This window comes from Pistacia vera, unplaced genomic scaffold (assembly GCF_008641045.1).
Source record: "Pistacia vera cultivar Batoury unplaced genomic scaffold, PisVer_v2 Contig196, whole genome shotgun sequence".
Lineage (NCBI taxonomy): Eukaryota > Viridiplantae > Streptophyta > Magnoliopsida > Sapindales > Anacardiaceae > Pistacia > Pistacia vera.
In genome coordinates this window covers 1617648-1644882 of record NW_022195997.1, presented here as the reverse complement: position 1 = coordinate 1644882, position 27235 = coordinate 1617648, and the positions used below count along the sequence as shown (strand labels likewise).

The 27235-nt window shown below is 32.6% G+C and overlaps 1 protein-coding gene across 2 annotated transcripts; it reads right to left on the bottom strand.

Moving 5' to 3' along the window:
• On the bottom strand, window positions 1-25690 carry LOC116127967 (protein TPR1-like). 2 transcript variants are annotated; one of them, XM_031413628.1, is made up of 7 exons: window positions 24865-25690; window positions 1591-1658; window positions 1407-1492; window positions 812-991; window positions 605-718; window positions 283-435; window positions 1-126 (listed from the first exon to the last, which is right to left on the bottom strand). In XM_031413628.1, the coding sequence occupies exons 3-7, from the start codon at window positions 1484-1486 to the stop codon at window positions 117-119; spliced, it is 537 nt and encodes a 178-aa protein (XP_031269488.1). In that variant the 5' UTR covers window positions 1487-1492; window positions 1591-1658; window positions 24865-25690; the 3' UTR covers window positions 1-116. The 2 variants fall into 2 exon arrangements, with proteins under 2 accessions (XP_031269488.1, XP_031269489.1); XM_031413629.1 differs by having other exon boundaries at window positions 24904-25690.
• Window positions 25691-27235: the final 1545 nt, after the last annotated feature.

The window sequence follows — 27235 nt, the reverse complement described above, 5'->3', positions numbered from 1 at the left end:
TGGGTTCTTGCCGAACAGGTGCAGCCAGTTTAAACTGCATCAAAGATCATGTATTAAATTTGGCTCCAACTTTTTCATAGAAACATACAGCAAAAAGGCGGAAACACGGCTCCAGTTTATAGGAAACTAACAGAACAATAAAAATGAATACTTCATAAGTAGGCTTCATGTTAAGCATAATGAATGACTAAAAAAAAGAAAAAAATTGATCATTTATGGCAAAACCAGATGGAAATTAGAAAAAAACATAATTGTATTCTATCATGTATTGTATTACTTTACCCATTCATTAGAGACTGCAATCCTGAATCCTTTAGGGTGGGAAAAGTAAGCTTATTGCGGAAACGTGGGTTTGCTTCCATCAGTTTTCTGAGCTCTATCAAAAGTATGCTACGAGCTGTTTTGGTGTCATACTTGGACAGCTGCTCATTTTCCCTGAATTGATCTCACACACCAAAGTGTCATAAACTCAAGTCGAACTAGCAACACTTAAAATTTGAATAGTGACTATTGCATTTACTCAAGCAAATTGATCATTAACTGATTCAAAATTTCAATTTATAGTTCATTATTTAAGAGAAAATTGAGAAACAACAAAAATTACCTGAAATTGCTGAGAGTTAAAAGTTGTGTAAGTTCTTTGTAACCTTCCTCATTCAATGTTGAAAACACTTTTAACTCATTATCTAACATTTCAAGCGCCTTTGCCTTGTCTCGCCTAAAATATAATTTAAGGCAGAAAAAATTAATACCTCAAAAATAAAGACAAAACTATAAAAAACTTACACTAATAAATGCAAATTACTTATACCTATCAAGTGCTTCAAGATACTTTTGCTTCCTAATTTCATAAAATATCTTTATAGAATCTTGGTTATCATCAATTTTGGTAAATCTTGACAAGTATTTCTCAACTTCAACCCAATCTCCGGCTTGAACTTTCTCATAGAGGTACTTCACATTGAAATAAAACCCTGATTCTTTTTCAAGCCTACCAAAACATGGAAAGTAACATCCTTTATTAAATGTGGAATTCCAATTAAATAATTTTCAACCAAAACATCAATTTGCTAAGTAAAGAACACTCTCCACCCAAACAAACCCAACACTATTCAGATTTTGCCAACTTTTAAAATTTTGTTTGACAAAGGAGGTTCCCCTGAGTCCCTAGGCTAGCATAATTCATTTATAATAATTCATATATAAACACAAGAATTGTGCTATTAAACAATTCTCTTAATGTGTATCTATAGATGATGGGACGTGTTGAAGGACATAAAAAATTATTAAAAGATAAAAAATTGCAAAAATTGCGATGTAATTAATACACTAAATTTTGTCTTTGCTTAAAACTATCCATTAAACAAAACAACACAAACACACAAAATGTTCTCCTCAAAGCTTACTTGTGAAGAGACTCCTCGAATTTCTCATCTTCGAGAAACTGAAGTATAAGAAACACCAATGCTTTTCGCAACGACAACATCTCTGACTTCAAAACGCACCACACCAACACACACAAAACAAACAAACAAATTCAATTCAGTAAGATAAAAGTAGAGAGAGAGAGAGAGAGAGAGAGAGAGATACTTATTAGTCACCCTATCTGAATCCGCAAAGAGGCTTCTTGAATCACAACAAAGGCTTCCAAAGTGAACCTTTGTAATAACATAACAACCCTATTTATAAATTATAATAGACTAATCCTAATTCTACTAGGAAAAAATAATTAAAATAAAATAAAAAAATCCAATACTACTCAAATAAGGAATTATAAAATTGGAAAAAAATCCTAACTTAAACAAAGAATCATAAATTGGAAAATAAACTAAATTCCTAATGAAAATTAGGAAAATAGCTTATGTTGGCGTGAGCTGGAATGGGAGAGAATTGGCAAGTCCATCTTCTGGAAGGATTATGATCAAAGATATTGATCTTCATATCAACAAGATATTGGCAAGAATATATTTTGTTTTATTTGATTACCATGTTTATAGCTTGTATATCTTCTTACCTTCTTAGCATTTCTTCTTTGAGTTGTATAAATAGAGCAGTCTTTGTATACAACAAACACACAAGAATAAAAGAAATACATTTATCAATGAAAAGAATGCCTGTGTTGACAGCTTATACTAAATAAAGTCCTGCATCAGATATTTTTTATTTATTTTAAAGCTAAACTTTATCTCAAATTTTTATTCTTAAACATTACGTTATATATAATTTTATTTTCAGAAAACAAAATCTCTAAAATATTAATTCTTTTTTCCTTAAAATAAATTTAGATGTGAAAACAAAATTTAAAGTAATGGTATTTCAAAAATTTAAGTTATACTATGGGGTTCCAATTCTTGTATCTCCAATAGATTAAATTTTTCAGGCTAACTGATTTACATTACTAGTCATAAATGATAAAACATTTAACAATTATCTTTTCCAATAAAAATTTTAAAATTAACAAAAACATTCTCATTCACCCAACTTATTCACTTACAGCTAGTTATCACCGCTAGACGGTGATTAAAAGTCACCGAAATAATGTACGACTAGTTGAATCTAGTCGATCATGTATCGATTTTATCTTTTTCGGCTAAATCAACCGGATCGGATAAAAAAAAAGTTCAAATTCTGGCTGTAAATCCAGCATGTTTTGGCTAATTTATAAATTTTTATTGCAGGCTGTGTGTATTATTTGCCATGTAGATTGTGGGAGGCAGTAGACTGACAGAAATGACAAAGAGTCGTTAGCTTTGTTCCAAAAGAACTGGAATTAAATATTAAAGATAAACATAGTGGGCCCTTGATGATGCCATGTTCATCTACTTCAAATGCAACGAGAGATTAAATATAAAGATAAACATAAACATAGTGATGTTTGAACTTGGGGTGCTCGTGCTAGAATATATTTTGACAAGTTCGTTTTTTTTTTTTTAAAAAAAATTCGTAGACAAGACTAAAAAGAAGAAAACTAGCATTTCACACACTGTGTAGTCTGTAAATATCACTCCGGTCACAGCGGCTACAGGCTACAGCAATTCAAAATATTTGGTCTGGTCAATGTAACCTATGTTGAATATTGAAATGGGTCTGTTGGTAGGACATGCATGCTTGGTCTCTTATCTTAAACATCTTTAGAGAACAGATGTTCATCAATAAATATGTCAATATCACTCCCCGAAGGTTGTGGTCCTCATCAGTTCATCTCCTTAATTCTCAAAGGCCTGCCCATGTCTGATACAAGAAACCAGTTGATTGGTCATTGGCTTTCCATATAGTCTTATATACTTGGATTTCACATTCTTTAATTAATACCCAATCAATGTTCATTCAGAATTCAAATAAAAGATTTTTTTTGGTAACCGCCTGGCATTGTGAAAGCAACAGCGAAAGTTACTGTTGCTATGAGTGCAAATTAAAACTATGCTACAAATTCAACAATATTTATATCTAAAGAATAAATGTGTGTGCATTTATTCAAACCCCAAATCTTTGAGAATATATCTTAATTAAAGAGATAAATCGAGGACGACAACCATGTGATGTAGGTAACATCTAATTACAGCCAGTGGTCTTTGCGAATTAAATGTGCCATATCATATTTGAAATATATCGATGGAGATTATTAAATGATGTTTATAACAAATTATATCATTCATAAGGAATTAAATTAAAGCTGTAAAATTCTAAAAAAATCAGAGCAAACCCTCCAATTATATTACTTCTTCATTGCTAGGGTAGGGACCAATAAAGCTACAGACACCGAAAAACTTGCACCAAAATTGTGTACCAACCTACGTGTAATACGTCTCTGATTTTTTTAACAATTTTTTTCTAGTAAACAGCCGTCCATCAAATTTGGAAGGCCGTTCACTCACATGTACGCCCGTCCATACTATATGGACGAGGGTCCATATACCAGAGACAGGAGTAAATGGAATTAATTTTTTTTATAAAAATTAGGGACGGCCGTTCATCCGTTATAGACAACCGTCCCTTCATTTTAGATGGGGATCCACAAATAAGGGACGCCCGTCCTTAACCAAAATATGAAAATAAAAAAAATAAAAATTGAGGACGCCCGTCCATACTTTAAAAAAAAAAAACACAATCTTGAGAGAGACTCACTCAAGTAAGCCTTCATCTTCGTCATCCTAATTCAAATTTAAAGTCATTGTAAAAACAAAAATCATCCAAAGATGAAGAGCCCGTTGCCCCCACGCCCACCCAATCCACTCAAGTACAAGCTCGCCACTGATACACTTCCCGGGAACGTAATTGTTGGGGTCCCCGACTCAGATGTTCAAGTAATTGTTTCAATCTTCTTCTTTTAAGTGGTTATTTGATATTATCTTTTTTAAATTTTGACAGAATTTGGAGAAAAAGTGACTCAAGCTTGAGAAAATGTAAGTTTTAAAGTTTCGTTTAGCTTCTGTTTTTTTACTGAGAGGAAAAGCGAGAAATAGTTGAGTTTCTTTCTTTTGTTTTGTATTAGAAGAGAGAGAGAAATGTCGTTGTTCTTTTCTTGAGATTTTGAGACTGGACAGTATCGTTTTTGGTCTTGTGAAATTTAATGTTGCATGTCCTACTATATCCGCATATTAATAGCTTCTTTTTTTTTTTTTTTTTTTTTTTTTTTTTTTTTTTTTTAAGTATGGACGAAACGTTCTTTGGATGATTTTTGCTTCTGCAATGACTTTAAATTTGATTAGGATGACGAAGATAACTACTTACCTGAGTGTTTTCTCTCAAAATTGTGTTTTTTTTTTTTTTTTTTTAAAGTATGGTCTAATGGATGTCCGTCAAACGTAAGGGACGATCGTCCAAACTTTATGGACGACCGTCCCCAATTTTTTATTTTTTTTTATTTTCATATTTGGTTAAGGACGGACGTCCCTTATTTGCGGACGCCCGTCCAAAATGAAGGGACGACCGTCCACAACGGATGAACGATCGTCCCTAATTTTTATAAATAATTTTTATTCCATTTTACTTATAAACGGACATCCATTAAATGGGGACGCCCATCCCTGCATGTGAGTGAACGGCCGTCCAAATTTGATGGACGGCCGTTCACTAGAAAAAAATTGTTAAAAAAATCAGAGGCTTGTTACACGTAAGCCGATACACAATTTCGGTGCAAGTTTTTCGATGTCTGTAGCTTTATTGGGATAGGGACAACATGATACAACTATAAATGTAACTAGACGGTGAAGGACCTAGCAGTTCACTAAAATATACATTAATTATGAGATTAATTAACATAGTTTAGAACCATTAATTAGTTTCTTTTATGGTCATGCATACAATTAATGAAAACCTTTGTACCTTAATGGAATATTCATGGAGCTAGCTCTTGATCCATAACTTTGGGGTAGTGAAAAACTTTTCACTCATTTAAATGAAGGTCCAATTAATTGCCTATCTGGAAAGAAAGAATGATATAAATTATTAGCTGCCCCAAAATCCCATGGGAATGTCTATAAATAAATGAGGAATTTAATTATATTATTTGGATATTAAGATGCAACTACTATAAGAAATTAATTATACAAACTCACGGTATTTATAAAAAGCTTATCTAAATTAAACAAACTCTGATTTCCAATAATGAATCGTCAAAGCTGTGAAAAAATTTCAGAACTGTTTTCTACCCACCCAAATAGACTTGTTTTACTTTCTCCATTTTTTAAATTCTCAAAAACAATTTTCTGACAACAAAAACAAGGCAAACTCTACATACATCTACACCATTTCACAGAAACAAAGAAAACCATGTACACATATACCAAATAAGAAGCAAAACCAAGCCAGATAATGCTAATAATATCCATAAAATTGGAAAAAAAAAAATATAAATATATAAGCAAATTAAAAGAAATGAAAAGCAGCTGACCTGAAAAGCATGCATGCATGCATGAGAAGGATGGAACAAATCATCAGTCGGAATATCGAAAAGAAAATTCTGTTCATAGTTTATGAATTATGAAAACTATGAAATGATTTTGATGTGATTTTCTTTGAGTATAAGCTATGAATTGATTTAGGAATTATGAAAATCCCTACGAGTTTGACGTGTGTAGGTTGGTTATCATAGTTTTACATTATCATAACCTCTGAAACCGTCTATGGAGGCCTAATAACCCATTTTGGTCGAAATTATTTGTTAATAAAAACAACAATAATTAAAAAAAAAAAAAAAAAAAAAAAAACTATTGATTGAAATGACAAGACATATAATAATAATAATAATAATAATTAAGACCATTACTTACATTTAAACTTCATACAATAATAATAACAATAATATCCCTTAAACCTTCTACTCTTGTTGAATTTAGACTAGTAATTTGTAGGGAAACTTACCCAATGAAGTAATCAGACTGGCCGAAACCAACGGGGTTTGATATCATCATTAGTCAGGGTCTCATTCTGATCATTTTGTTGGCTGGCCTCTGTATTTTTTCTCCAAGACTTTTAAACCTGATCGTTGAGATCCAGATCTCAACGATCAGGTTGGGAGTGGATTGTTGTAGGCCGCTTCACACAACACAATCCCTTTGAGGTCAGTGAGATGGCTCAAACTATTCTTAGAGAGCTGAGAAAAAATACAGAGGCCAGCCAACAAAATGATCAGAATGAGACCCTCACCAATGATGATATCAGGTTGGGAGTGGGCTGGTTTCCCATTTCAAGTGGTTTTCTGTTCAACAAAGGAAAACTTTACAAAATTTTATTGATAATAAATGAATAACTTGAAACATAACAACCCTAATAAAACAAGGAATTATAAAATTGGAAAATAAACTAAATTCCTAATAAAAATTAGGAAAACATCTTTTACTAAATAAACTTGAAGAATAGGATGAAAAATACAAAAGATTGTCATGATGAGGGGTACTTTTTTAATAGTACATAAAATATTTTTGATTTATTTTAAAGCTAAACTTTATCTCTAAACATTACGTTTAATTAAATTTTATTATTTTATTTTCAGATAACAAAACCCTAAAAACATAACAAACAGGACAAGTTCCAGGACCACTTTACTCATTATAATCAAACAGATAAATGAAGGAAAAAAGATAAATCCATATACTAAATGATTTTATTGAATATCTTAATCTTTTTACTCATGAGTAAACTCCAATTTTCAAGATTCTGAATATCACTTTTGTGAATTCAGAAATCTCACAGTAATGTATAATTGAGCAGCAAGATAGAAAAATGAAATAATACTAAATCAAGATCATACGAGTTAATGGGAACAAGCAACTGAGCAATATGAAAAATCTTGTCAGTGAATTGCAAAGCACTAATCTAATACTATAAACATATTTGCTAAACTCTCATCTTTCAGTAAAACAAGCTGCCTGGATATGAAACATGATTACTAAGATGCCATCGAACAAAAATAATGTATGACCTTTACCACTTAAATTACACACAATCCGAGATCAGGTTAAAACAGAAGACATTCAGTTTGCATTTTCCCCTTTACCACATAAATCACAAACAAATATGAGATCAGATTGAAACAGAAGACATTCAGTTTGCATTTGCGGAAAAATTCATAACAATCGATGACTTACCAGAAAATTGACGGAAGATCGGAGCGTGTTGCCAAAATAGGTTTTGAAGAACAAAGTAGAGTTGAGTGGCGTAAGGGTTTCGATTTTGAAATTGAGTAATACTTTGGGTACTAACGGATGGGTACTAATCTGTGTACTAACTAAAGCATAGTACAGGTACTATGCGTATAGTACGGGTACTATACTTTAGTTAGTACACAAATTAGTACCCATCCATTAGTACCCATAGCATCACTCTTTGAAATTTGGTGTGAGCCTCCGAGAGAAAAATACGTTTATATAGGAAGCCCAATTTTGTAAATCTGTTTATCTTTCACGGGCAGTATGGTAAGTTAAATGATCCAGGGCAATTCTGTAATTTTATAATATATCAAGGATAAAATCGAATTTTTAATCCCCATTTTAATTTTTTTTTTAATTTTCAAGAATTACATTATATATATATATACACCACAAATTGTTTAAAATCAAGAATCCCGAACTATTAATCTTCACGTATATATTAATCTAATATTGTAAATGTAGAGTCATTTCAACACATTCATATACGCTCTTGTTACGTGAATTTGTTATGCTACTTTGGCTCATTACTTGTTAGTGAGTTATTGATTAGTTTAGCTAAGTTTATCGGGAGAGTTTATTAAAAGGTTATTTCAAGTTAAAATTTAATTAAAAGATTATATAGTTTGTAAATGTTAACTAGATAGCCTTATTTTTTACTAAGCTTAATTAAACATGATTAGAGGTTAATTAGGATTAATGAATAATTATGTAATCTTTTTTAAATTATAATATGTCCTCAAAGAGTCAAAATTCTTGTAAACAAACCCAAACACCTTCTTTTTCTTCCTCTCGCCACATTAACGTATTCCTCCGCCATTAACATCTTCTCCAACACAGATCCCCCTCCTCCTCCTCCTCCTTCGACATTTCATCTAGGTATGTGTATCTCCCCTTTCGATTTTATATTTCGATTTACAAAGATTTAATGATGGACTGGGTTTGGGTTATGATTTTGATTTAGTTGTGTAGGTTGTTAGATTGTGTTTAATGTAATGGAAGTTGAAAGGAGTGAAATTTGTTGAAAATTTTCTTGCATTGTGGGTAGCTGGGGGTGATAGCACCGATTGTAGGTGGAGATGACTGAAAATGTGTTATGGATATGATGGATTGCTTAAGCAATCTGGTGTATCACTTAAGCGATCTGGCACGTCTGGTAATGTAGTAGATAGATCGCTTAAACGATCTGGTGTATTACTAAAGCGATCTGGTATGTCTGGTAATGCAGCAGATAGATCGCTTAAGCGATCATGCATGCGTCATAAGATCGCTTAAGCGATCTACTAAAAGTCTGGTGTACAACAGCAGATCGCTTAAGTGATCAGTAAATGGCATAAGATCGCTTAAGCGATCATGCTTATTTATATTAGATCGTTTACGCGATACACCAGATCTAGAGATTTTTTTTTTTTTTTTATGACCGAAGGTGTTCCGGCTAGTTTGTGCACACCTCAGCTAATCTCCTGGGACCTTGAAAGTTCGACTGGATGATCCTCCAATAGTCACTCCCATTAGGACTTAGGAGAACTCGAATTTAGGAGTTTAAAGAAATTCTTTTTACTCTTTTACCATCAGACAACTTAGTGGTGGTTTGCAAAGATTTGGCGATGCATACGTGCATAAGTAATGTAGCTTTCCAAAATAGTGAATTAATGGTGATTTAAAGAATATGAAATAAACGTTGATGAAGATGTTAATTTTCAATTGTAAATATAGTGTAAGCATTTGGTCATTGATAACCAGACTAATAAAAAATAAAAAATATCTCAGCTAGCCAACAACTCATGAATCCATTGGCTTCAAAATTCAAATTTAAGATGGACTTGACAATTATTAAACAACCGGGTTCACTATTTAAATGAAATAATCTATAATGAAAATAAAAAACTGATTATGAAATATTAATTACATAAATACCCTCATTATTTTTTATAAAATAATAACGTAATTAAAATAAAAATCTAATAAAGATATTATTAATTTCTGGAAAACTGAAAACTGGCTGCTTTNACCAGAGCAGAGCCCATCTCTCACATTAAATGTACTTCTATTTTTTTTTATATAAAAAGTGCAACTTTCTAAATTTGCAGACTAAAGTGGACCACCTCATCTTAAACTTAATTTTGCATTCTAATAATTGCCATTAAAGAAAACAAATGTGAGTGGACCTCCACAACACAAACACGTGTATATATATATACTATTATAGTGGAAAATTACGCTGCTAAATACTAATCCTTCGTTTGTTACGCTACAGGGAATAATAAAGTTAAACATAAAATATCATTATTCTTAAAATATTATTATATATTTTTTAATTTCTTTTAAATTTTTTTAAATTTATTAATTTAATTAAATATCCCTAAATATTCTTTTTGAAATTACAAAAACACTCCGACCACCTTCCGTCGGTAGTGGCTAGCTGTTTGTATTTAATGGACGAGTTAAAAGTGTTTTTGTTAACTTTTAATATTTTATTATAAGGGTGTTTAGTAAATAATAAATATAGGGGATATTTTTGTTAATTTATAAATCTTACATCATAATACCTGTCCAATTTAACTTTTTTTTAAATATTATCAGAATAATGAACCAAACGAAGCCTAAGTAATACTACGTCTACAATCTTCGACACTTTATAATTAGTCAGTTGACAAATAAGCAAGTGAGACCTATTTGTGAGCTGCTACGTCAAGGGTCATGAGGTAAAATTGTGAGATTGGATTATGGATTTAGCATTATTGTAAAAGAAAAAAAAATGTAAATAGTATTTGTTTACGGGTTTCTTACACCTAACAATTTTCAATCATTTTAAAGATAAACATAAAATTGAACAACAACATGCAATACACCACTAAAGACATAACCTATCCCAATAATTTATTTCCAAATCTCATCTACTTTTTTTTTTTTTTTTTTTTTTTTTTTAATAACTGAGGTGTTCGGACCAGTTTACATGCACTTCAACTAATTTCTAAGATCGATTGAATACCTTATAAGCCCAACGAACTAGATAGTCTTAATGTTTGAACCTAAGAACTTAAGGAATGGAGCAAGCCTCTTTGACCACTGGGCCAATTCCTTGAGGTTAAACTTATCTATTTTGTTTCTCAAACAAAACCCATAAATCCTAGCTCATGTATTTTTAAACTTTGGTTTTCCATTAACATACCAGTGAGGAATTGAGAGAGATTGATAAGAGAACGCAGAGAACTTTAAGGATTAGGGAGAGATGGATTTTCCACTGGTTTCTTCTAATGGAATCACTGGCAAACACAATACAACCATTCCATAATAGATCGCTTGCATCATTGAACATGAGATTTGCAGTAAGAAATCAAATACAATAAGAGGTCTACTAATGAATATGTTAAGACTACTGATGAATATTACTTTGCCGAACTGCAAAGATTTAGCGATTTTTTTAAATTTTCTTTTATAATCAAGGGTGTCAGAGCCAGTTTGTGCGCATTTCAACTAATCTCCCGAGATCTTGAAAGTCTGACCGAATAATCCTCCAATAACCACCGCTATTAGGGTCTGAAACAACTAAAACTCAAGAGTTTGGAGAAACTCTTTTTACTCTTTTACCATCGGTGGTGGTTTGCAAAGATTTAATGATGTATATATGCATAAGTAATGTAGCTTTCCAAAATAGTGAATTAATGGTGATTTAGAGGATATGAAATAAATGATGAAGAAGATGTTAATTTTCAATTGTAAATATATGTATGCATTTGGTCATTGATAACCAGACTAATAAAAAATTAAAAATATCTCAGCTAGCCAACAACTCATGAATCCATTGGCTTCAAAATTCAAATTTAAGATGGACTTTAATTATTAAACAACCGGGTTCACTATTTAAATGAAATAATCTATAATTAAAACAAAAAAACTGATTATGAAATGTTAATTAGGCAAATACCCTCATTATTTTTTATAAAATAATAACGTAATTAAAATAAAAATCTAATAAAGATATTATTAATTTCTGGAAAACTGAAAACTGGCTGCTTTGGGTAGCCGCCTAGCCGGACAACAGCCACTGGCGATACCGTTTGCTTCATTGGGTAACAAAACCAACTGTTATCAATTCTCGCGACAATCCTTTCAGCATCTATATATTTATATAATGCTGAAGCATACTGCTTCTTCTGACGCCATGTAGGATTGATATATGATCGCCATGTAGGATGTCGTTAATTGGTCCACGTGTTTGTTGTTTGTTTGGCTTGCTATAATAGGGATTATTCACATGCATTCAATTAATGTATTCAATATAAATCTTTCACATTCCTCTTTTAAATATTTATATCTATATATTAATATAACGCTGAAGCAGATTGCTTCTTCTGATGCCACGTAGGATTGATATATGATCGCCATGTAGGATGTTGTTAATTTGTCTACGTGTTTGTTGTTTATTGGGCTTGCTATAATAGTCATGGTTTCAATTACCAGTAATAATTTCTCAAAATAATATTTTAACGATATTCACTAAATGTAACTATTTATCAAAATCTCTTAACTATTGATATTCTACATATGTACATTTAATTTAAACATGATAATATTCATCAACCCTTCAGTTATCACAACAATTTAGTGGAAACTATGCACTAAATATGTTCAATAAATGTAACTATTCAGGAGAAACAATGTCTTGCTATTCTGCCTTTTCGCATTTTGTTGTTCCTAATATTTAAAATATATTCACTAAATCTAACTATTTATCACAATCTCTTAACTATTGATATTCTACATATGTACATGCATTTAATATGAACATGATAATATTCATCAACCATTCAGTTATCACATCAATTTAGTGGAAACTATGCACTAAATATGTTCAATAAATGTAACTACTTACGAGAAACACTCTTGCTATTCTGCCTTTTCACATTTTGTTGTTCCTATATAAACATAACAAAATACAATTTGAAATATCACACGTCTTTGGATTAATATCTTTGTCAGGATAGTATGACAGTTTCGAATATTTTGTTTAAAGATATGCCGATCAAATGTCAGACCTATTGGATTTGATTGTCTCCGGTGCTTCCCTACTAGACTTGTGCAGTGAGCAGTCAGTTCGATTCAATATTTCAAGTGCGGGACGAACGTCGCAGGCTTTGTAACTTTCCTGCGTGCGAACACTGAATTTTGGTTGATGAAGAGGATTCTAACTCAGTTTTGTAAATTGTTGATACTCGTTACCGCACAACATTGAAACCACCCTTTGTTGTCGATGATCGTGGCTCTAACACGTCGGTCCAACAGTCGTTGTTAGTAGCGACTATATTCTCGACAAGGACACATGATGGATATGCCAACAGAGTTTGCTAACGGTCGACAGCCATACAAGTCAGAGACTTTGTGCAACACAATTTTCACAGACAGCCCAAAGGTCGTAACGCCATTTTATTATTGGTTCCTGAATTAACAATGTGAATTTCTCCCCGCTCTCTGCTACGTGACACAGCTATCGTTCTAAGGAGCAGGTCGCCGTGTCTTATGTCGAATTGATAAACCCATTGTTTACGAATGCAATGAACTGTCCTAAGGAGACAAGGAAGTAACAGTTCTGATGCAGAGTTTAAATTTCAATGTGGGCTGAATCAGAATGCACTCAAAATAGAAAAAATGACACATCTTGTTCTTTATGGTAAACCTTTCTATACGTATTACATGTTAGTACATCTATATTCTACATAATTCTCTAATAAGTAAATGGGTTTAACGGATTGCTAGGTCTTTGAAGTGGTAGGTGGAGATCGAAAAAATCGATCAACAAACTGTATAAACGAGATCTTCTTTGCAGATTGAACACTAATGCTTCTTTCAAATATCATAAGTGGGCATAGATATCTTTACATCGAGGTTATTTTCAGGGAGACATTAGAGTTTCATTATGGGAAGAAATTTCAAAAAAAAAAAAAATGGAGAGCTGCTAATGGGAGATGACAAAATTAGTTGTAATAATGATCACATCACAAACGTTAAAGAGTTTCAAGGTATTTTAGGCTTTGATATTGGATACGATTTATGGTTTAATAATTCGTGATTTTAAATGTACAGGTAAGAATATCTTAATAGTACTTCAGGATCAAGAATCATATCAATCTAGAAATTGACGAGGTCCATCTTTTGCAGAGAAAGTACGTGTTTACAGCCTTTTCTACAAATATTTTAAGAAATAATTATACAATTTATGTCTCATTTACTGTACGATTTGCAATAATGAAAATATTTCAGTTGTTAATTGCAAAGAGACTAAATGAGATATCGGTTGAGGAGGAGATGTATCAAAATAGAGTATCTTTGAAATACTTACCAGCCTTATGTGGTATAACTGGGTTGGATTCAGAATATACAAAAAAGGCAAAAATAATTGGAGTCAATGGCAGATTGGTTGGTGTTACTTATCTTGCAGTGTTTGTAAGAAGAAAATTCCTAATAGAACAATAGCATTTTCTACTGTGTTAAATGCAACAAGAGAATAAATTTCCACAAATGAGGTGAATCAGTTTTTTATTGAAAATTAAATAATTGTTGTAAACAATGCATTATAACGTTACATTGTTTTATTAATGAATATTGTTTGTTATAATAGGTATAAGTTTATTGCAGTCACAGATGGCATTGTTGAAGCGGCTTTTATAATGTTTGATTCAGCATGCCAAAAATTGGTTGGATTGTCATGTTCCCAGTTATGAAAACCCAAGAAAACAATCATGAGAGAATTCCAGATGTTGTAAATGCTTTTTGGTGAAAGACTTTTTTTTCAAAATTAAGTTGTCAGAAACTGATTTGAAACAAGGATATGAGACTCATACTGTATTAAAAATTTTCCAGTCAATGATGAACTATAAAATGATTACAAGCTACAGCGATTGGAAGAGGTCAGTATATTTATTTTTTATTTTAAGTAACACATTTTTAAAAATTCAAATGATAGCAATAGTTGCTTGCATTAACTGCTATAATAGTTTATACAAAAATACAGGCAGTTGAAGAGGAGATGGAAAGGATTCATCAACAGCAGATGCGATTCAACATCAGGCTTTAACACCAAAATTACTGACAAAAACATCAACTACCAAATCATCTTCGAAGAACAAGAACAATGTAGTACAATGCAATCTTCTAATTCAGGTACCTCAAACATAAGTAAAGAAAAGGGTGAAGGAACAAAACACCAAGAGCTAGAATACAATGAACAGGCAAAAATATTATTGATAAACCTTCAGCTGTTGGTAAGAGATATCAAAGCTCTAGAAGGAAAAATTGAGATTTTGAGAAAATTGTTTTTTCTTTTCTCTTTTTCTTGTGTTTTTAAATATTACATGTAATATTTATTACTAACTAACACAAAGTGATATTCGTATCTATTTTTAGCAACAAGTTTTTGGCAAAATACAAAATTTCAATTGTTAGTACAACATAATATTTACAAACGTTTCAAAAATCAAAGCAATTAACAGGTTTTTCTTGCGAATTTTATAAGTTAATGTTTCAAGATTATTGACATCAGCAGAGATACTGTCTTCCAGCATGGCTTCTGAAACTCGATTTAATGCTTCGCACAATTAAAGTTGACTACCTCTCTTTTTCAGATAAATCATGTAAAAAATTGTTAATATATCCACATATATAGATTCAAAGCAACGAATCCTTAAGTGATACAACGCATCTCATCAAATTTACGAAATTACAATACACCTTATCAATATATTAATGCTCGCATTTATTCATGCATATTAATTATAACAAATATTGTCTATATATATATCTACCCTTTCACGTTCTGTACCCCTCCACATTCAATTAGACAGAAACAATGAAAGATAACGTATAGTCATAAAACATTTATCAGAATGTGAAGAGTTTCTCTTGATCTAATTTAATAATAAAAACAGTTAACATTTACAAAACATTGATATATATGTTAGTAATAATACAAAATAGTATAAACCAATCATGCAAACACTTGCAACAATTAAAGCCTAAACCAATAACATGTAGACACTTGCTTGTCGGGTTTTGATAAACATATCTGTCACAATATCAGCAGCTTGATCTCTTTGTCTTTCTATTTTTGCAAGAGCAGGTTGTAACTCTACGTTTTCATCCAATAATCTTTTTCCTGTTTCTTAAGGACATCAAGCTGTTCCTCAACTCTTGCACAAGATTTTCCAACGCTTTTACAATCTCCGTTTGTCTTTTAATTCATTTACAGTTTCTTCGATTTTTTTTGTAACAAAATTATGTCCCCAGTACACCTTTTCTTCTCAGTTCTAAATCCTCTGATTCTTTCTAATCGTGCAATCACATTGGGTGAATCTAGCCACGTTGCTTTATTTCTAAGGACCCTAGAACCCTGTCAACAGAAATATTATATATAATTAGAAGCAAGTAAATAATTAGAAACCTATAAATAAAAATGACGTAACAGACTCCACTCCATAACACTTTAACTATTATATCTTGCTTTCAACATCAACTTTTAGAAACTAAAAGTCTAAGAAACCTAGTGAACAAAGACATTATAGGATGCGTACAAAACAAGTAAATAATCGAAAGCCTGTAAATAACATAGTATAACAGACTCTATCCCCATAAACACTTGGATCTATCATACAATATTAAATGTATATACTAAACAATATAATACCAGGAATTGTACTATAAAATGGACAACTAATTTACTAATTAAGCAATATGGATTAATTTCAAACAAAAATAACCTAACAAACTGCACCCCATAAACACTTTGAACGTTTATATTATAATGCTTTCAACTTCAACCTTTCAGTTACCATGAGTAACCATTCAAAATAATAATTTAATTGATTGTTAAATCATGACATAACAAACTATTAAATGCATATTTTTGTGCTCACAATTTAACGGTCATAAATTTTTCTGTTTTTTAATTCAAACATGAGAGGAATACAAATGAATCTGCAATCACTGAGGGTCAACTTGGGAAAATGAGGCATTTTAGATTGACTTTCCAAAGTGAATTAGTGGGTGGACAAGAAAGCAAGGAAGAATGGGTAAAGATATACTAATATTGTAATAATTAACGAATGTGAAGGGGTACAGATATATTAATATGTATGCTTATATGTTTTGTTTGATGAATTTAGTCTTATTCATTGTTTATATCTATAAATTTTGAAGCACTTGACATTTTATTGCCACGTAGGATCCAGAAGCTCTATAATTGACAAGTGTCTGCATGGTATTGGTTTAAGCTATTTGGTATTATAATAACAGATATCTATTAACAAGATACATTCATGTTGTGTTGACGTGTTAATTGATAAATACACTTCACATTCACATTAAATGTTTTTATATTAAAATTTAGTTTGATTATACGTTTTGTTCGATGAATTTAGTTTATTCATTGTTTTTGTTTAATTGAATGTGAAGCGAGGGTAAAGATATGTTAATATAGTAATAATTAACTGAATGTGAAGGGTACAGATATATAATATTAAAATTAATTAATAATAATAATTCATATGCATGATCATATGTTTTGTTTGATGAATTTAGTTTGATTCATTGTTTTTGTTTAATTGAATGTGAAGGGGTAAATATTATAATTAATACTAATTATTGTGTGAAAGGGTACAGAAATATTAATATTAATTAATATTCTGAATGAATGTGATAATATTGGATTGATAAGGTATTATTTGAATTTCATGAATGTGAAAAGATAGGTGTATCAGTTAAATGACTCATTACTTTGAATCATATATATGTTGTATATTAACATTTGTTACATGATTTATCTGAATTGTACCAGCATTTTAATTTTAATTTCAATGCTAATTGTAATATTTACTTGATATATATGAATGTGAAGTATATATTTATTACCATTCATGAATTCGAACAGGTAGTTTGTATTAAAAGCAGAATTCATTAATTGAAACTATGTATATGTCTATTATGTGCTGATTTTTTGTGTGGTTTATCACAAAAAATAGAGGTGTTTATGCTCAATTTATATAGTTATATTTCTGCTGATCATTATTTGTTCCGTTGCTTAAAATTACGTGGTGTCAAAGTTTGTATAGTTTGTCTATTTACAATAACTAATTGTAAGTTTTTCTTAATGTCTAAATGCAGTTGAAATTTTTTTTTTTCTTAGTGCTTATGCAACCAGACTAAATTTAGTAACTCATATTTTCTTTGATTATAAACTCAAACTTCTTGCAGAAAGAGTTTTTCAAATGGAAATTTTTAAGTTTTTAATGAACTTTTGCATAAAACTTAAGTTTGGATTAAAACATATGTGGATGTTTGACAAATTCTTGGATATTCATATTCATATTTGGCTAATTTGACTAACCTTTTGACTTGAGGCGAACTAAGCTCCAGTCAAGCTCTTTGGAGAATCAATGATGCCTATTTCATTATTAGTTTCTGATATATTCATGGAGCTTGGAACTCACTTCCATCTTTCTCTCGTATTCGACTAAGAGTTGTTCCACCACAACACAACCTATACACCACCTGTTGAGCAACCGGAAGTGATCATTCAAGTGTGCCAGCCATTGCCTCACTAAGGTGAAAGATTAACTGTTGGACCCAAAGCAATGGTTATATTCCATGCAGGAACTACTAATTTTAAGAAGGGCAAAATTGTCATTTCAATTAATTATTGTACCAAATTGTTATAAGAAAGGTGCAACTCTTCTTTTCTTTGAAAATGGAATATATCCTATCACTAAAATGTTCCAGTATTATTCGTTATTCAATTAATTAATTTATTTGTGTCAAAACCACTTTCAAGTTGTGGGACTTTCAACTTCTATTTATTGAAATTCAATTAATTCAATTCCTGCTGAATTACAAACTGACCTTTTCAATCTTCCATCACCTACATTTTATCAAATTAAAAGAGGAATGTGAAAGAGCTATACTGCATACATTAATTGAATGCATGTGAATCATCCCTATTTTATCAACACCAATAAGCAGTAAACACAGGGACCAATTAACGACATCTTAAATGGCAATCATATAACGATTCTCAGCAATCTTTAAACATAAAAACCCAATTAAAAAAAAAAAATAACAATAACAATAACAAAATGTTCTATTATAATCAATATTTGACATATTTTTTTTTGTGAAACAATAATCGTTTACAATTTCTTAAAATATAAAAATTCGATAATAAAATAAAAACAATATAATAAATTAACCCGCACAACGCGCGGGCATGCCATCTAGTTCTGATAACATATATGGCCTCGTCTCGGACCTTTGTCTTATCGTACCTCATAAGCTTCTCTAAAACCACAAATAACTGCAAAATCAAAACCAAAATATAAATGAAGTAAATAAGAATACTAGTAGGTAGTTAGTGCAAAAAGAACCAAAACATAATTGAAGTAAATAAGATCTGCAGAGCACTACCTCATCAAGTTGCATAGAAGTGAAGTCCTGGCCATTCAGACGGTCTAGATTAACCATGCCATACAAATATTCTAGTTTTTTCAGTAACAACTTTTGTTCCTCAAGTTGCCTATGCTGTACCTTCTTCAAGTTGCCAAATTCCAATTTTAGGCTATACCCAATAAAACATGCATTAGTCAATATTTTTAATATTTGCTCCTCCAACATGGTTAATATTTACTTAAATAATAAGGAGGTGGAGTATTATCATACATTGGAAGAAGCTGGCTTTGCATTTGCTGCAACAGGAGGACCATTTGGACGTGTACATATATGGTCAGTAAACTCAGTCTTGATGTCAGGGTTTAGCCTTGGGTTCTTTTCTGGCCTTGGGTTCTTTTTTGCCCATGGGTTCTTGTCGAACAGGTGCAGCCAGTTTAAACTGCATCAAAGATCATGTATTAAATACTGGGTATTTGGCTCCAACTTTTTCATAGAAACATACAGCAAAAAGGCGGAAACACGGCTCCAGTTTTAGGAAACTAATAGAACAATAAAAATGAATACTTCATAAGTAGGCTTCATGTTAAGCATAATGAATGACTAAAAAAAAGAAAAAAATTGATCATTTATGGCAAAACCAGATGCAAATTAAAAAAAAAAAACATAATTGTATTTTATCATGTATTGCATCACTTGACCCATTCATTAGTGACTGCAATCCTGAATCCTTCAAGGTAGGAAAAGTTAGCTTGTTGCGGAAACGTGGGTTTGCTTCCATCAGTTTTTTGAGCTCTATCAAAAGTATGCTACGAGCTGTTTTGGTGTCATACTTGGACAGCTACTCAATTTCCTTGAATTGATTTCATACACCAAAGCGTCATAAACTAAAGTCAAACTAACAACACTTAAAAATTTGAATAATGACTATTGCATTTACTCAAGCAAATTGATCATAAACAGATTCAAATTTTCAATTTATAGTTCATTATTTAAGAGAAAATTGAGAACCAACAACAATTACCTGAAATTGCTGAGAGTTAAAAGTTGTGTAATTTCTTTGTAACCTTCCTCATTCAATGTTGAAAACACTTTTAACTTATTATCTAACATTGCAAGCGCATTTGCCTTGTCTCGCCTATAATATGATTTAAGGCAGAAAAAATTAATACCCCAAAAATAAAGACAAAACTATAAAAAACTTTCACTGATAAATGCAAATTACTTATACCTATCAAGTGCTTCAAGATACTTTTGCTTCCTAATTTTATAGAATATCTTCATAGAATCTTGGTTATCATCAATTTTGGTAAATCCTGATAAGTATTTCTCAACTTCAACCCTATATTTGGCTTGAACTTTCTCGTAAAGGTACCTCACGTTGAAATAAAACCCTGATTCTTTTTCAAGCCTACCAAAACATGGAAAGTAACATCCTTTATTAAATATGGAATTCCAATTAAATAATTTTCAACCAAAACATCAATTTCTTAAGGAACACTCTCCACCCAAACAAACCCAACACTATTTAGATTTTGCCAACTTTTAAAATTTTGTTTGACAAAGGAGGTTCCCTTGAGTCCCTAGGCTAGCATAATTCATTTATAATAATTCATATATAAACACAAGAATTGAGCTATTAGATGATTCTCTTAACGTGTATCTACAGATGATGGAACGTGTCCAAGGACATCAAAAATTTGCAAAAATTGCAATGGAATTAATACACTAAATTATGTCTTTGCGTAAAACTATCCATTAAACAAAACAACACAAACACACAAAATGTTGTTCGCAAAGCTTACTTGTGAAGAGACTCCTCAAATTTCTCTTCTTTGAGAAACTGAAGTATAAGAAACACCAATGCTTTTCGCAATGACAAAATCTCTGACTTCAAAACGCACCACACCAACACACACAAAACAAACAAACAAATTCAATTCAGTAAGATAAAAGTAGAGAGAGAGAGAGAGAGAGTTCAACTTACTTATTAATCTCGCTATCTGAATCTGCAAAAAGGCTTCTTATATCACAACAAAGGCTTCCAAAGTGAACCTTTATAATAACATAACAACCCTATTTATAAATTATAATAGACTGATAGGCCACCCATTACTAAAAGATATCAGAGGTAAGGAAGAGGGACCAAGAGCGTGACTAGACACCATGAAAATTAATTAGGATTTTGTACACGTGTCTTAGTTGGGTAGGTTGCCTTGGGAAAATTCACGTGTGTATATAAAGAGGGAGGTCTTGCTCGTGAAAGGGCAAATTGTATTTTTGTAAAAGAAATCCTGAGGGAGGCCGCTAACTCCTCGAATTGTTAGCAACTCTATCTTCAATTTTGTCTTTCATTTCTGCATTACTGATATTATATTCAAGTAAGTGAATCAATATATTCTTAAACTGAATGTTTCATGCTGAATCTGTGTGTTGAGATTGCTAGATTGTTTGCATTGCGTTGTTGAATTATTACTGGAGTTGAGGTTTGTATCAAATTGGTATCAGAGCTAGTGTTTGGGGAATGGTTAAATCGAAAATGGAGAATAGAATGGAGGGAATGGAGAAAGAAATGGGAACAGTGAGAGGAGATCTAGTGAGTTTGAAGGAAGACATGGGTAACCTTAAGTACTACCTCCTGCAACTCAGGGAGTGGATGAGGATCAAAGATGAAAAAGAGGCTAGCCATAGTAGTGAGAAGAGTAAGGTGACGGGGACGGAAAACTCTAATGGAGAAAGTAACAGAGGGGATATGAAAATTAAGAAGTTGGACTTACAAATCTTAATGGAGAAGATCCGTACGGATGGACTTTCAGGGCTGATAGGTATTTCATTATTAACCGATATGCTGAAGAGGAGAAAGTGGAGGTTGCTGCCGTATGTATGGAGGGTCGGGCTTTGAATTGGTACCAGTGGATGGATGCCCAAACGCTTGTGAGAAATTGGGCAAACTTCAAATCCGCTTTGATTGAGCAATTTTGACCATCATTCAAGGGAACTGCCTGTGAGGCCTTAATCACGTTAAAACAAGAGGGAACCGTAACTGAATATCATGAACAATTTGAAGCTCACTCAGCGCCACTTACAGAGATAGTAGAAAGAAGTACTAGTGGGAAGTTTTGTAAATGGACTTAAAGAGGAAAACAAGGTCGAGTTACGTCTGAGTAAGCCCAAAACGTTGTATGAAGTAATAGATCTGGCCCATAGAGTGGAGGAAAAGAATTGGGTCTTGGAGGAGGCCCAGGGAAAAATTAGCAAAAATCAGACTACAAGGCTGGATACTTACTCTCGGGTTAGCCCAAGTCCAAACACCCAACCCAACAATTTTTTTTGACCCATATAGTGAACCAATCTTAATCGAAATCCAGATTTGGGGCAACACTCATCCATTCGCTGTTTCGATCGAAGGGAGAGATCAACGGAATTGTCGACGACCAACTTCGAGGGGACAACTTCCGGCGGTTGACGAAGGCAGAAATACAAGTAAAAAGGGAGAAAATGCTGTGTTTTAGGTGCGATGAAAAATTCAGACCTAACCATCGCTGCAAAAGTAAGGCTCTACATATTTTGCTTGCATGGGAGGATGATGTAATTAACGATGGAGAACCCACACCAGTTACCAAAGAAGAACCTGTCACGGAAGGTAATCCCTTAGCTCTCTCAATGCATTCCATTGTGGGTATTACTTTGGATAAAGCGTTGAAAATTAGAGGTCACATTGGTAAGGAAGAGGTAATTGTGTTGGTTAATAGCGAAGCATCGCATAATTTTATCTCACACGAGTTGGTGCAAAAATTGGGGATACCAGTGGAAGGAAGGAAAATTTTCGGAGTAATGGTAGGTAACGGGGTTACAGTGAGAGGGGAAGGAATATGTAGAGTAGTGCACATGCAGATACAGGGGGTGAGGGTTGTATAGGATTATGTTCCTTTTGATTTGAGTGGAGCTGATGTGGTGTTAGGGGTATCATGGTTCAGTTCTTTGGGTGATGTTTATGCGAATTAGAGGAACTTAACCATGGCATTTGAGCTGGATGGGAAATGGGTGATTTTGCAAGGAGACCCCTCTTTGGTAAAAATTGTAGTCTCCCTAAAGGTCATGCTTCGACCGGTGCAAACAACAGAGACTGGTTATTTGATAGAGTTTTGTTCAATTGAAAATAAACCAGAATTGAGAGAGGAACCGTTGGATCCCAGGGTATCCAGGGTATTGGAAGAGTTTGAAAACTTGTTTGACCAATCAACCGAGTTACCTCCTAAAAGGAGGACTGGTCATGCCATAGTGCTTAAGGAAGGATCTCAACCCCCCAACATTAGACCCTATAGGTATCTTTATTACCAAAAGAATGAGATTGAGAAGTTGGTAGGAGAAATGCTAGTGGTTGGAATCATTCAACCCAGCACCAGCCCCTTTGCTAGTCTCGTGTTATTGGTTAAAAAAAAAAAAAAAAAGATGGTAGTTGGAGGTTTTGTGTCGACTATAGAGCCCTTAATAGCATCACCATACCTGACAAATTTCTCATCCCTACCATTGATGAGTTACTAGATGAATTAACCTGGCAACAACCTTCTCTAAACTTGATCTAAAGCTTGGGTACCACCATATTAGAGTCGATGATGACGATATACCCAAAACAACCTTTAGGACACATAAGGGCCACTATGAATTCTTAGTAATGTCTTTCGGCCTAACCAATGCCCTATCCACCTTCCAAGCACTTATGAAAACCATTTTCAAACCCTTCCTCAGAAAATTTGTTCTGGTCTTCTTTGACGACATCCTAATTTACAGTCCAGACCTGAACACCTATATACTTCACCTTTCCCAAGTCTTTAAAATTCTGCAGGTACATAAGTTGGTTGTTAATCGCAAGAAATGCCTTTTTGGTCAGGCGAAACTAGAGTATTATTGATATTATACTCAAGTAAGTGAATCAATATATTCTTAAATTGAATGTTTCATGCTGAATCTGTGTGTTGAGATTGCTGGATTGTTTGCATTGCGTTATTGAATTATTACTGGAGTTGAGGTCTGTACCATAGACTAATCCTAATTCTTCTAGGAAAAAATAATTAAAATAAAATAAAAAAATCCTAATACTACTCAAATAAGGAATTTTAAAATTGGAAAAAAATCCAAACTTAAACAAAGAATTATAAATTGGAAAATAAACTAAATTCCTAATGAAAATTAGGAAAATAGCTTATGTTGGCGTGAGCTGGAATGGGAGAGAATCGGCAAGTCCATACTCTGGAAGGATTATGATCAAAGACATTGATCTTCATATCAACAAGATATTGGCAAGAATATATTCTTGTGCGTTTGTATCCAACAAAGACACAAGAATAAAAGAAATACATTTATCCATGAAAAGAATGCCTGTGTTGACAGCTTATACTAAATAAAGTCCTACATCAGATATTTTTTATTTATTTTAAAGCTAAACTTTATCTCTAATTTTTATTCTTAAACATTACTGTTACATATAATTTTATTTTCAGAAAACAAAATCTTTAAAATATTAATTCTTTTTTCCTTAAAATAAATTTAGATGTGAAAACAAAATTTAAAGTAATGGTATTTCAAAAATTTAAGTTATACTATTGAGTTCCAATTCTTGTATCTCCAATAGATAAAATTTTCCAGGCCAACTGATTTACATTACTAGCCATAAAACATATTAAGGACATCAGAACAAGCATTAGAAACATTGAGCTCCACTCTTTAAATCTTGAAACAAACCCAAATCAAAGAAAGACAGAACAAGTGCGTTATGTAATGTAACCTGTAAAGAGTTGAGAAAACTGTAAATTGCAGACATTACACTCTCAAGGAAGACCAATTCTGGGGCAGATTTAGCAGTATCCTGGTAAATGGCAATCAAAAACATCAATTTCTCTTTTGTAGATTTGTATTTTTGGTCTGCCAAACCATGACATATATTTGAGATTAACAATTGGACCAGGATCATATAATGAAGAAAGATTATCCCAAGATTCTAATAACAGAGAAAAAGATATCACAGTAATCCTTGACCTTATTGTATGTCATCTAAAGCTTCTGTAACAACATCAGAAATTCTTGTGTCTTTTCGACGCTTTGTTTTGCATGTTTTTCTTAGATGCTGCTTAGATTTTCGGCTTTCTTTCTCTGTCTCGGTGAAGAGATCTTTGTACTTCTCTAGTACCCTCTCTTTCTCTTCTGGTAAGCCTAATATCTGATACACATCTGCCACCTTTTGCACAATTGATTTCTCTGGAGGCTTACGATCAAAAGCTTCAAGGCCTTTGAAAAGCTTTATGAGCCTTTCCAGCATATTGTTTCGGTAATGTATACAGATCAAGCTTTTGGGCATAACTGCCAAGGCACTGGAATGCAGATACGTACCAATTTTTTCATCCAAAACTTGGTTACTTCTCCTCCTCTATGGTCTTTATCTAAAGCTCGCACCAGTTGCACATATGTTCCCATTGTAGATCCCTGGCCCTTGCTTAACATCCATTTAATGACCTGAACAATTCTACTTCTCAAGAGCAAACAAAGCCTGCTTAAGTGATGCCACCCCACTTTCACCTAATCTCCTTACCCACAGTAGTCCAAACCCCAACCATCGCCCCTTCCCAACCAATCCATATCAACTCAAAAACCACCTTCACATCACAATACAAAGCAATCCCAGACAACAAAACAATTAAAAATAGAATGTTATCTAGTTGGTTCATAGTTTCTGCGTTTCATCTTCAACATTTAGAACTGAAGATTACCCGACTTCACCCATACCTCTCTCCGATCTTTCAAGATATTTGTACCTTGTCTTCTCTCCATTATCACCCATTCCAATTAATTGTGCCTCTACCAAGAGGCTGGCTTGTGTTTCACTCATTAGTGCAGAATAAAAAATTTCACTTCCATCATTTTTTTTTTTCTTTTTTGGGCGCTCTCTCGACTACGTTGTTTGATGTCTGATTTGCAGTAGTTGATGAAGCAATCAATTCAATGGGAATTACACGATTGAAAAGAAAATCAATATTTCTTTCGTAACGCAAGTTAATAATTTCAAGTAAACCATCTACTCTTGGAAAAAAATAAAATAAAATAAAATGATATTGTCGTCATCACCAAGAGGAACAAACAGAAACCTAACCTGATCCTTCAAATTGAAAACTGGTTATTTAGCAGGGTGCGTGTGGTAAGGAGGTGCGACGGGGTTTATGAGATGAGGCTTATGTGTGGTGTGGAGGTGCAATGGGCTTGAGATTAAGCTTTTATGTGGCGAGGAACTGAGGGAAGGTGTTGGGGGGATAAGCCGCTCCGAGTAAATCGTTTCTCCTCCAACAAGGACTGAGGGAAGGAGGGCTTCACGGCGGGGGTGGTGGAGGTAGGGGGCTGCTTTTGCAGGGAATATGGGTAGAATTAATTCAGTAACAAATGATTAGGATCAATATAAAAGGTAAAGAGAAGATCAGAGGAATATAACATCATCACTTCTTGGTAACTCTGACCAGCGGCTATTTAGGACACTATGGGGGTTTTATAGTAATTTTCCTTTTGGTAACTTTACGAAGATAAGAGAGGGTATTGTAGACTTTTTATTGCAAAGTTTATAATGAGTTAACGACTTTTTTCCACAAGTAATGGCTTAACTACGAACACATTTTTACTTACAAACTTTTAAAATATAATTTTTTTATCTAAAAAATATATTTTCCAATTTAGCAATGAATGGACAGCAAACTCGTATTTTTAAAGATAAAAGGTTGGTAAATCTTTTAGTGATGAAATATGCAAATTTTGGTGGTCATGATTGGTCATAATTTTACTTTAAAGAGACAGTTATGAAAATCCTAATTATTTGATTGTCAACGTTTAGTAAAGTCAGTAGAAGTAAAATTTGAGGGGTTTTGATAAAGAATGATCAGGAAAGAGAATTGTGATAGTTTGGGATCGCAACGATGCCGAAATCAATCAGCTATTGGTGGGATAAGGGGAAAATGTCATTAAAATGTTTTATTTCGATGGAAATGTGATATTTTAAAAACCTGTTGTAGATAAGAAAGTGTCATTAAGCCATTATAAGCCATTATTTGGGTAGAAAAAAGTATTTACTCGTAGAGTAATCCTGTATCCTATAGCACATAAGCAAAATTAATATACTC